Below are 13,437 nucleotides of genomic sequence, written 5' to 3' on the forward strand. Positions count from 1 at the left end.
AAATAAAGCTTCCCCATCACTTGAGATAATGTCATCATTGTTTTATTTTGCGTAACGAGTAACTTATTGGAGGAACTGATGTAGCAGCCAAGACCCTCATGTATTATAATCTTTTACAGATAACTTAATATCAACTTCATCAAACTATGGAATAGTTTTTTACAAATTTAATATACTTCTCCAATTTAATATGAAATTAATCCAACCATGAAATATTCCTTTTATGAATTTTATAACAGTTTTAGACTGGTACCAGAGATACTTTTTCCCTGATCATCATCTGTCTTTACAACAAACTAAAAAGGGGCACAATATAACTTTATACTTGATAGATGCACCAAAAAAAAAAACATATTAAAATTAATGCATTATTATGATTAGCTCATTTGATGATCAAAACAAAAAAAAGCATATAATTTGACTACAGATAAAAAAAAAATAAGCGATATTTTGGTCCTTTTTTAAACTGGGAAATATGTGACCACATAGCTAATTGAAAACCCCAGTAATAAAGGCTAATATTTTATTATCTGTACACAAATCAAATGCTTTTTCAAATGAGTTAAACATTATAATGCATTCAATTAATGTGTTTCTTCAATCCCCCTTTAAAAGAGTACTGATGCACTGGGATAAGGTCAAAAATTTACAGATGCACAATCAGCTGTTTTTTATTTTTAAAACAGGTCAGTAGGTATAACATATTTCTTTTTATTGAGTTTATATTGAACTGAATTAGAGATAATGATTTTAAAATTGTTCTTTGAACAATCCAAAAACATTTTAAGCAAGGTTATTTTTGGCGATATGACAATACAAGTTCTGAACTTTTTATTTTTTCTTAAAAAAACAACCCAAACCAGTTATATATCTTGAGGATTATTTTTACACTTACAGCAGTCGAAATAGGTCCAGATAAGCACAAGTTCTCAATCCCTGCACTAGTAAAATTTTCTCCCACCTCACAAATTTTGATTTTAAGCTACTGTAGCAAGGCTTGGTGAATATTGATCTTTTTGAAAAATAATTATGCCAAGCACTACGTTTAGAATTCAGGGGCCCATTTCAATAAGATATCTTAGTATTAAACCTAACGCTGCTAAAGAGTGCTCCTGGACAACAGTAAAGCGAGGGGAAATTATCTGTACGATAACTCTTCTTACGATATCTTTACTGAACTCAGTTAACCCAAAAACGGGTTTACGCCTGGGTATATACGATCTTCAGCGTTACGATCTTTATTGAAACAGGACCCAGGCTTCTTTTAATTTGATATCTGCACTTACACAGACAGTCTGCACGTGGGTGGCAATTCACGGCTCCATTCAATGGCCCCGCCCTCTGTATGCTGTACACCCATAATCATCCCGCTCTCCTTATGCCGTGTGATCTCAAACCTGAAAGGGTATATCACCTAATTTAAGTCATCAAAAACATGCAAACATGCAATACAATGATGTCTCTTTTTTAAAGAGCAAAAAACCCGAAATGTACTGATTTTTCTGATGACAGGAAAAAAACAAACAATGATGTCATTTCCTTTTTGAGTGTTTATTTCAAGCATGCAATTACAATAATGTTTCCTCTCAGTTTCCCCTTACAAAAAGTGACCATCAACCTCAAGTGATAGCACCAGTATAATGAATACATTCTCCTGCTTGATGTGAAATTTGAACTTTACCTCAAAGGGCATTCTTTTATTGAGTAACTCATGGGTATCATTTTCACTTTTTATTCAGTGATTTTAAATGCACCATGAAATCCTTGCAGAAAAAAATCCCCATTATTAATTAGCAGACACAAACATGCATGTTATGTATAGCTTAGGATATTAGACTTTGCAGCGCATGATTTCAAGCATGTAAACTCTGAGCATTCCACTGGCAGACACTGAGTTCAACTTTAAAGTTTACGCATGCATTGCACACATTGTATCTTTTCCTTGCTTTTTATCTAAATTACAAGTCACAAATCAGGGTGGCTATAGACATGGTATATGTTTTCTGTTTTATGTATGTTTCTAAACAATGTTAATTATCTAAAGCTTTGAACGACCAGTTACAGCATTAAGATAACATTGAGTCCCATGAATGCACTCTTCATGCATGCTATTTGTGCAGTGCAAATTTGTGAAAAAAAATTGGGGGGTTTTCTGGGTATTTAGAAAATATGATTTTTTCTCATGTAGATGTAACACTTGGGGAAATTGGGGAAAAAGCTCAAAAAATACAAAAATTACACTAAAAGCAAGGTATAAAAGAAAGGTATTATAATTGACCAGTTTTGATAACTATGCATGTCCTTGTTCAATACACTTTTAAATCACATTTTGTTCAAGTTTTGGAATGGGAATGTTTGCATTGAAATTGGAGAATATATATATATACTTTTTGTTATTGGAAAATAATGAATAACAGCTATAAAAAAATGGCTGAAGAAAGCCCTGAAGCCAGAATAACATGTTGTTTTTTTTAAAATAAAATTAATACAGATTTAACTTCATTCTTTATTTTCATGTTGGTATTATTAAAAAATTGTTAAAGGAATATTCTGTTTGAAGGATCATACTTTATGGTCATTGTGTCTTAATAAGAAAATGTTTTCATAGATAAAAATTCAAGTTCCCTATAGAAAAGTGACTAACATTTTTTCCCGGTTTTTGCGACCTCCATATGGTTTAAACGGCAGCATCCCCGTAGCAACATGGAAAAACGAGACCCCGAGGCTCCAAAGATCAACTTTAGATGTAAACTGCTTCCTGTGTGGAGCTCGTAAAACAGCTCTCTCATACATATCAGGGTGCTGAAAAAGGTCAATGAAGATAATGCGAGTTACTTAAAGTTGATCAAGGGGCATAATTCATCTACATTTTTTGAAGAGTTATTGGACTTACTAAGCATGTTTATCGTTTATATTTGTGTACAAAGTTTCAGGTGAATATCTACACTATTTTTAGTATAATGCAACTTTGAGGGTTTTCCTTGAGGGGAATCAAGCTATGACCTAGTTGTTATTATCATGATAGCTTTTTTATTCACAAACTTGTCCTTATTTACAGTCATGACATCATTCATGAAACTGTACATGCAATACAATTAAAATGGCTGCCATTATGTTACGGCATTGGTGTTTCTGGTTTATTTGTTGAAAAAAATGCTGAATATTCACCGAGGCCAGAATCCCGGGCCAGTATTCAATATTGATCTTATCCTTAACCTTAAGACATGCCTCAGTGATTCCATTCAGCCTACTGGTCAGCTAAATATACAGGCCAATCAAAACAGTTAGATTATAATCTTAAACTTACGTTCAACTTAAGAAGGTTATTGAATATCACCCCTGATCGGTAATTTGTTGAGTTATGAAGGCCATCAGTCTTGGACTCGACTGAAGCCTTATGAGCAAAAAGAGTCTCAGAACCTAGAACCATGATAAGCAACAGTCTCAAGTCTCAGACTCAGAAAAGCTCTTTGAAAAATTACAAAGAGTCATGAATAATTAATTAAGAAAACTTTCATTAAAACTCAACTAGGAGGAAAAATACAATGAAACAAAGATTTGCAGTTTTGTCACTTGAAACTGTACTCAGACTTGACTTTTTGTAATCCTGACTCCTGACACGACTAGGACATGAAATTGGATAGCACAATTTTTTATATTAGTCTTAAATACCTTTACTAAGTAGACATTGTAGATTATTATCAAACTATTTTGCCATCCTATATTTGTGGTATTTTAGGTATTATGTCTAAAGGTATGTCCAGTCATGAATAACTATTAATATATAAGTGATTATAGCAAGGCTTGACTGAAAACCACAAATATTTCAATTAATTGAGTAAGAAATCTAAAGCATTTTCAATAATTTAGAACATGGCAAAATATTTTTAAACATTATCTTAATATCAGCAAATATGGAAATAAAACCAAATTTCAAAAAATCATCACAAATGCTGATGTTAAATTACAAAAAAATAATCAAATAACAGATATTTCCCATGTATTTTTCCTAAAATATTTCTTATTTTATTAATCTAATTACACTCAAGAGGCAATGAATGAAACAGAACTGCAAGCTGTTATAGAAATGAAATAGTGCCCAAAGAGGCAGCTGAAGGGCTGTAATAATTTCCCCTTGGGTATTGAAGGCCTTGTTAGGCCTCCAATGGGGCAAGCACCCTGCCACAGATTTTTAGGAGCTCTTTGAGGGCACTCCTGGCCTCAGATTTTAAACTTATTTTTTTTTTACTTTTAAAAAACAAAACAACAACATAAAACAAACAATTTACAATTCGGCCCTAAATATTATTAAAAGCTGTCCCAGAATGCAACAATTTTCCATACCAGGTACTCTTCCGTTCCGTAGAGCGACATAAACTGTTCTTCATCATTCTCTACTTGCTTTGCAGCCCCGAAGTCTGTTAACTTGTATATTGACCTGCGGGAAGACAGAGAATATTACAATCTCTTTTTTAAAGATAGTACAATGTACACAACAGTTAGCGCAAAATGAGTTTTGCAAAACAGGCCATGTGAGCCCATGGATAATCATATTCTTAGGCTTGAAAAAAAAATCTGAAGGCCGATACAGATTTGTAATGTGAAGCCTTCGGGTACGGAGCACTGGAATTTCCTTAATCCCAAAATAGTTATTGCAAAAAACCCTGTGCGCTCGGGCTCTTGCATTTCGCGCAGCCTGTCATCATACTGTACATGTATATTGTATTTTTCACAATGCAATTCTGTGTAATCGTAATTGATTCAGACCAAACACTATTAGTTTAATTAACTCTTGTAATTTTAAGCTGGAGTGGGCGCCAAAGGGTCTTTAGTCAAGATGTCTACAGCATTCAATAAGATCAATCAATAATTGATCAAATTAAAGTCATGATTTAAGTGAGCAATAAAAGTGGTCTCCACAAAAACATAAATAGACTTGGTTTTGAGTGAGTAATACAAGTTATATTAAGAGTTCTGCATATCTCGCCACTTAATAACCCTAATGGACTTGACTTCTGACAAATTTATGAATGGTTTGATTCATAGTTCTCCATTTCAGATATATTACATTTTACCCTGTGAGTAATATCAGAGTTAAACATACCAACCATTGTGTGTGTTTTACTGAAAGCGCCTTAAAAGTGCCATAAAGTATTAGCAATCAGGACATCTTAACTGAATAATCTGAGGCTGGGGAAAACCCAATTGTACTATTGTAAGAGGTATAGATCTCTTCCTTATTATATTATTCCTGTTATAAGGCCTGAAAAACAATAATGCTGTTTCCGGTTACCGGAGGGTAGGTACCCAATATGTACCTACGAAATAGAAACCAACCCTAACGCTTTTTTCGTTCGTCTGTTAAAAAAAATGTTAGCGTGTGTTTTAAAAATTACTTGAACGCCATTCCCCTATGATGACAATAACATTCTTACATAAAGCCTTATTAAAAATATATAAAAAAAGCCTACCTACCCTACCTGTTTCTGGACAAGATTTAACCTTAACCAAGCCTATTGTTTTTGGCCTAACCAATAACAGAACATTAGCAGTCACCAACTTAAGAATGTGGAAAACTCAAAAGTGCTATTGAAAAAGAGCATACACACCCTTTCCTTCTGGTATTAATAATACATTAGCGGTCAATTTTCAGAACATTTATTCATCAATGTGAAAGTGCTTTATGAATCACTGAAAACACCCATCCAATTTGAGATACAACACGACCGCTACTTATCATCAACCCAGTGGGTTTTACCACAAAAACCAAATAAGTCTTGGTAATAAGTACTTCCGAAAAAAAAATCAATCTTATCACTTTAAAATATAGAATGAATGTGGTTTAAAAACAATAACTCATGCTCCTTACAATACAATAGTGGTTTAAATGGCTGAAATACATGTAAGTCTACTATGGGGGTCAAAGTCAAATCATTTTGTTCCCTTTATAAAGTTAAACATGAAACCTGTCACAAAAATTAGACCTCAAGTATCAATTATATAATGTCATAAATGTCCTTCATGGCTGTCTTTCACAGCGTGGAATAATGGTACCATTACCCCTTATTATATCATATTATATTGAAGCCTGCCAGAACTAATTGGCAAAAGATGATTATGCATTTAAAACAAACAGCATAATAATGATGGAATATACAGCTGTCTTATTCACAAATATAATCAAGTAGGTGCCCTCATATTCAACATAACAGATTATTTAAAAAAAAATATTCCATTATTATATTAACGTTATATGCTGTGCACGGAATGTGCATTATTAATAACTTTACACCCACGTAAGACACCTTATAATGCCATTCACAGCAAGCAGTTATAATACCTATTGAAAGGTTTGGTTAATGCACATCCTGTACACATCAAGGTTTTTACAAAAAAAAATGGATATTTTTTTAAAATGCACTTATTTTTTTCCTCACACTTGCTCCATTATATTCATAAATATTACAACTAGTTCTCCATCATAATAAATTAAATGATTTTTATTTTACCATTTTTAAGTAAGAATGAAATTATCAAAACTGAGTTTTTACTACATTTTTGCAATTAAATAATAGCATATGGCTGCATTATCAAATGCAAAAACTGGAAAACCTCTGCAAATAAAAATCATCTTGACAGGTATTAGATACTGCACTCACAACTTGAGTAATTGAAATTATATCTCTGACACACCAGAGCAAGTTGTATAATTTCAATCATGAGGGAGTTGTAGTAACTGATTTGTACCATGTTGTGGAGGACATTGTTCAAAAAATAGTGTGCAGTATAAGTGAAAAGCGTTGTTATTTATCGACAAGCTAGCTACAGAACAGCTAAGCTCCGCCTATTTATTACCATGCCTATATAGGATTTAATGTATAGAAAAACACAAAGGCAACACTCTCAAACATGGGAAAAGATTGTGAATAGCGTTGTAATTCATCCAAGTGCTAGTTACTGAACGGTTAAGCTCCGCCTACATGTCTCCACTCCTAAATAGGCATTTATGTATAGACAAACACAAAGAAAAGACCCTCAAACATGGTACAAGTTGCAATTCTTATTAGGTTATTATTATATTTGCAATTAACATTTAGGAATTCCTTTATAATCAAAGCTCCAAATAAAAGAACATACTTGTGGTAATGAGGCCAATTGTTTTTAATTGCATGGTTAACGTTACTATTTGTCCAAAAAGAGGTAGGGTAGGTAGGAATTTTTTTATTTGGCTTTATGTAAGAATGTTCTTGTCATCATTGCGGAATGGCGTTACGTAGTGATCTTCCCACTACACATTTAAACAACCAATTTTATTTTTATCTTATTTTCTATGAAAAGTATTTATTTAAAAACGATAGGGATTGTGCCTATGTCATAGGTTTATGTAACCTGTACAGAAGTATTTTGTGTAGGCCTTCTGGGATAGTCAGAAGAATGTGGACCATTATTAGCTCCTACAGAGTCATAAGACATACAATAGGATCAATCCTAAACTACTCCCTTTGAACCACAATATAACCACATCATATAAAATATTTGTGTACTTGTCTGGTTTTTATTAAAATTTATATAAATAACACAAATGAACTGATGCAATTCCACAAATGTATATCATGGATACAGTATAGGAAACAAGAACAAATGAGCCAAAACAGTAAAAAAAACACTGCTGTCTTATAAAAATACTAAACTAGAACTCCGCGAGTCGGATGTGTCGCCTGACGAATTATTTACTGTCGACATTATAGCTGTTAGATTGGCATTTTATTCATTTATAGACAATGATGTTGCCATTTAACTTTCAATAGTAGGTGGCATTTGAACCCTCAATTAGATATACCTACGGAATAAGTTTCAGGTTGAAACCTCCTATTGTTTACGAGATATGCCACGGACAAAACCTAAGCAAGAAAATTAACAAAGGGCAATAACTCTAAAAATATGGCAGCAAGAGTAACGGTTCTTGTGCACTGCACTTGCTCTCAATGAGATCTATCTAGCTATGAAGTTTCAAGTTGATACCTCTTATATTCTTCAAGATATGCCCCGGACAAAACTTTAAGCATGAAAATCAACAAAGGGCAATAACTTTAAAACTAAGAAAGCAAGAGTTACTGTTATTGTGCACTGCACTTGCCCTCAATGAGATATATCTAGCTATGAAGTTTCAAGTTGATACCTCTTATATTCTTCAAGATATGCCCCGGACAAAACTTTAAGCATGAAAATTAACAAAGGGCAATAACTTTAAAACTAAGAAAGCAAGAGTTACTGTTATTGTGCACTGCACTTGCCCTCAATGAGATCTGTCTAGCTATGAAGTTTCAAGTTGATACCTCTTATATTCTTCAAGATATGCCCCGGACAAAACTTTAAGCATGAAAATTAACAAAGGGCAATAATTTTAAAACTAAGAAAGCAAGAGTTACTGTTATTGTGCACTGCACTTGCCCTCCATGAGATCTATCTAGCTATGAAGTTTCAAGTTGATAACTCTTATATTCTACAAGATATGCCCCGGACAAAACTTTAAGCATGAAAAATAACAAAGGGCAAAACTTTAAAAATATGGAAGCAAGAGTAACAGTTCTTGTGCACTGCACTTGCCCTCAATTAGATCTATGTACATATGAAATTTCAAGTTGATACCACTAATAGTTTAGGAGATATACCCCGGACAAGCGAAAATGGGACGCGGACGCCGCCGCCGCCGACACCGCCACCGCCGCCGACACCGCCGCCGCCGCCGACAAAAGTAACCCCTATATGTCGTCTTTTCAGGCGACACAAAAATGCATGTTTCCAGACTAGAATGTCATTTTTACAAACACATGGTAAAGTAGAAATATTTTTAAAAATTCTGAAAAAAAAAAATTCTGATATAAATACAATGAAAATATTTCACCAATGTTTATACTATATAAGTAGAAGAATGGGAACAACCTATGGCCCAGTAATCACCATAAAGCTAGTTGTTGTTGTTGTTGTTGTTTATAACAGAGATGATGACGGACCAAAAAAATCCTATTCCTGAAAATTTTCTTCTTTCCTGGACCCCAATTGAAATTCCAAGGTACTTCTTACTATTGATATCACAAATGGCTACCAAAAAATATATTTTATATTTTTTATAAGTTTCAGTCCTGGATGCAGTGCTAATCCTGAACTTCATTATCCGTGTTTATAAGCTCTAGTATTACCTTCCATCTTCCCCGATATATCTAAGGATGTTTCCTGGCTTAATATCTCGATGGACAATCCCATTATCCCGCATGTACTTCATTCCAGCAGCTGAAAAAAAGAACATAGCACATAAGAAAATATCTGTGCAAGGGAAAGTGTAAGAAACCTGGAACCATGATTAAGAACAGTCTGAAGTCATGAGTCCAGACTCAAGTGGCAAAACTGCAGATCTTTATTTCATAGCTACTTTCCTTCCAAATGAGTGATTGTACCGGTGATGAAATTTGCTGATTTTATTACAAATTTTATTACAATTTGAAACTGACATTTAGTTTTGTAAAGTGAATGGAGTACAGGCGATTCTTTGTAATTTAATTAATAAACATTCAGGGTCTGAATCTAGACTCAGACTGGAGACTGTGTGTAATCATAGTGGGCCTATGCCCAAACAAACTTACTCAAATTCTCATTGTCTCAACTCATATGAACACAAAACCCCAAAGTATGACTAAGAATTGCATATGTTTACTTTTTTTTTAAAAAGCTCATCACCATAAAGACTGATCAACATACTTGGTCACTATTTTATAAAAAATAATTATATTACATAGCAAACAAATGTAATTGATTTCAGTTTATTATTTCCTAGATAGAAATAATTTTCTTTAAATTTTGAACAATGAAGTTAATCATCATTTACATAATATGCATAAGATAATTCACTCTTTACGGAGTAAAACTGAAGTAATTTTGAATTATGTAGTGTGGAAAAATTGCTTGACGTTGAGACAAGAAGTTTTTTAACATTGGGGTCAGTTCTGGTGTCTTCATTTGGGGACTATGAGAACATGCCCCTTGTGGGACTTGAATCCATAACCCCTTGGGGGATAGGACTACCATCTATACCATTACACCACTCTATAATAATGCAGAATGTATTCTACACCTTCAATGCATTAATAGGCTTTCATATTATTGTTAGTAAAGAGTGGATATAAAATTCCCCTTTACAGCAAAAATAGAACGCATTATTTTGGCCATCTTAGGGTAAAATCACCCTATTCTCAACAGGTCATTCGCAACAAATTAAACTTAATCAGGCCTATAAAATTCAACCATTATTTTCCCACATTAACAAGGTATGATTCATGGGAAATTCTGCCAATCTAAATATATGAAACAAGATGATGGCTCATTACCATCACATTCTTTGTAGATGAAATGTAACTCATGACCTCACAAACAATAGGCCATTAATTATATGTACAGCCTTGTTACTTGCCATGTGAAACACTCATTTATATACTGTAAAGCCACCTTTACTTGAGAAGCAATACTTTTTTTTGGTTATAACAATTAAACAAAAAGGCACAATCCTATTAAATTCAATAATGTTCAAGTGTCAAACAAAAAGACTGCAATTTTTAGGCTTTGAACAACTAAAAAAAAAAAACCATGAGTAAAAAAAGTTTTTCATTTTCTCTTTTATTGAGTAAATACTTGAAATTCCCTTCATAGATTAGCTTCAACATGACAAAAGAATAAAAATACAACATTTAAGTGTGATTCATTATTTCAGCTTAAGCAATACCACAAAATTCTTCCAAACTTTTTCTGCTGTAACATACAAGTATTTGTGACCATACTGTTAGATTAAGTTCATTCTAGCACAAAATCAACTGCCACTAAAAATGAATGAACATACAATACCTCTGCATGTCAATTTACATTACCGTATTATATCATGCATAGGACGCACTTTTTTACCCCCAATTCTCGTCTTAAAAATTGCCTGCGTCCTTTCTATGCTATTAGAATTTCATCTGTTTTTTTCCAAGTCCATTTCAGGTCGAAAATATCGGACCGGGGAAGAACGCGGTAATAGTAAGTATCTGTACTGCGTCACCGAAAAGAACAACTGACGTAGGTAAAATCACGCAAGTGAACACACGCAGAAATATATTGAATGTTTACTTTAAAATGATTTATTGAGAAATAAATTGAAAAAAACACGAGTGTTTACTTTTTTATAAAAGGGACGCTACTCACAAAATCTCGATGTGAGTCAGCACTTTAACTGGATTGAGTTATAACGGTAACGGAAATCGGGAAAGGAGGTAAATATCAATTAATCGTTGTTTATGATTTTAATGTTTCGATATTTTACAAAACATTTTGTATGTAACTGTTTTAAAAAATTGATAAAGGAATGTGCATAACGTTAAGTAGCATTATTGTCACTATCAAATCTTTTCAAATGTGCGAAGGTGTGAAAAACACCCGCTGTCTGTCATTAGAAAAACATCAATAGAACAAACTATTGTGATGGTAATACCTTATGGTTGTATGTTCGCACTTTACCCGATGTGCCTTCCGCTGGCAAGGCTAATTAACGACACTTAATTATGCCGACATGCTTTAATCCGCACAGCGACAAGCCTTATCAAAACAGTCATCAGTTTTGTTGCGATTGCAACGGTTGCAACTGTTGACTGTCATTCAGAAGGCATGTCGAGACTATTGCAATGGTTGCAACGGTTGACTGTCATTCAGAAGGCATGTCGAGACTATTGCAACGGTTGCAACGGTTGACTGTCAGTCGGGACTATTACGGCATTTGTATAAGTCTTATAATATGCGTAAATGTTCTCAAAATGTCAAGACATATATCATTGTTGTGTACGCTAAATTACCAAAATACGACGATAATTATCGAAATACACAAGACAGTTATCAAAATATGCCTCATATACAATTTTTTGTTTGTTTTTTACTTCAATATATATGTTATAAATACTTGACCAACCTCAATTTTTCGGCTCCGATTTTGACATTTTTCTGCTGCGTCCTATCTTATATATTAAGGGTTTTTACCCATTTTCTCAACTATTTTTTTGCCTGCGTCCTATCTATGCTAGCGTCCTATACATGATATAATACGGTAAGTTATTGAGGAAGCTTTGGTATCTGACCTTTAACCTTTAACTGGCCAACCAAGGAATGAACATGTCCATAAATTGGGCTTATCATGATTTGTTTCGTTGTTCATGTTTTATTTCCAGTATAAAATATACAGTTACGGTAATGTCCAAATAGACACACACCCCACCCCACAGGTAATTTTAAAAACCAGGTATCTTTTAATTAAAGTATCTTAGTCATATTAAACTTCAAAATTTTCGTATCTGTATAAACTTCACCGATGGCAACAAGGTCACTTTTTTCATTCCTGATCTTTGTTTTGAACTCAAAAACTGACTTTCGATCACTTCATGAAAATATGCAAGCCAAAAGAAAGAAAAACAGGAAAATTATAATGACACCAAATCATTTCAATCTACGACTAAAATTGATTAAGATATTAATTAAAACTGTCCCTACAATCACTTAAACTACCAATGAAAGACACCAATAGACAGCTTTTAGAGCATGTTCTTTAAGGAAATATACGGCCAAATAGTTCTTTTCTCCTATCGAAACTAATGACTTTTTAAAAATTTATTATCACCATATCTCAACTGTATATTTACTCAAAATTAGGTTGATGCCAGATTTATGTTTAAAGGAAAGATATTCATATTTTCTTCCTGATTCATTCTGCTAACAACATAGCACCTTGAACTTTTAGAAAAGCAATTTATAAGGCACATGACAGGGAAAGTTTGTTCAAATGTCATACGCCTTCAATTAAGAAAAGAAAACACCATATAGTTCAGCAAACAAATACCAATATTCTGGATGTCTATATGTTTCATAGATACAGTAAAAGTCATTTGTCCCATCAGGTCATAAATGTGTGGAAGAGTTTATCTGTACATATCTGTAAACTGATGATGTGTGGGACTTGACAAGCTTACAACTCACACTTCATGTTGCCAAAGTTATGTCTAAATTGTGAGGTACATGTAGTGTACCAGTATATAAAATCATATCTATTTAAAACAAAGCCATTTATTGATATATTTATGTTTGCCTGATCGCTCTTGTTAGGAATACTGCAGATCATCCATATAAATTTATAAGTTATTGACAACGATGACGTTAAAAAGTTCTGAACAATTAACCCAATATAAAGTAACCATGATTCTTGTACAATTTAAATTTCATGATGTTGTTTGTGACAATTTTTCCATTTTTAACTGTGATCCGAACTGCACAAGGCCGCAATCCCTGCACTGGTAAAATGCTTTTCGAACTTACTCAAACTTAAGATTTTATGCAGCGGGACTTGCTATTTAATTCTGCGAAGTACAG

General features: G+C 33.3%; 1 protein-coding gene across 4 annotated transcripts in view; it reads right to left on the bottom strand.

Moving 5' to 3' along the window:
• The window catches only part of LOC128217920 (serine/threonine-protein kinase TBK1-like), a 54,419-nt gene that overhangs the window by 21,298 nt on the left and 19,684 nt on the right, over window positions 1-13,437 (bottom strand). For all 4 annotated transcript variants that reach the window (XM_052925383.1, XM_052925381.1, XM_052925380.1 and 1 more), the window contains exons 5-8: window positions 9,201-9,291; window positions 4,345-4,438; window positions 2,645-2,802; window positions 1,287-1,397 (exon numbers count right to left, since the gene is read on the bottom strand). In XM_052925383.1, the coding sequence (XP_052781343.1) occupies window positions 1,287-1,397; window positions 2,645-2,802; window positions 4,345-4,438; window positions 9,201-9,291 (454 nt within the window). The remainder of the gene's footprint in view (window positions 1-1,286; window positions 1,398-2,644; window positions 2,803-4,344; window positions 4,439-9,200; window positions 9,292-13,437) is intronic.

This window comes from Mya arenaria, chromosome 14, assembly GCF_026914265.1.
Source record: "Mya arenaria isolate MELC-2E11 chromosome 14, ASM2691426v1".
NCBI classification, from domain to species: Eukaryota; Metazoa; Mollusca; class Bivalvia; order Myida; family Myidae; genus Mya; species Mya arenaria.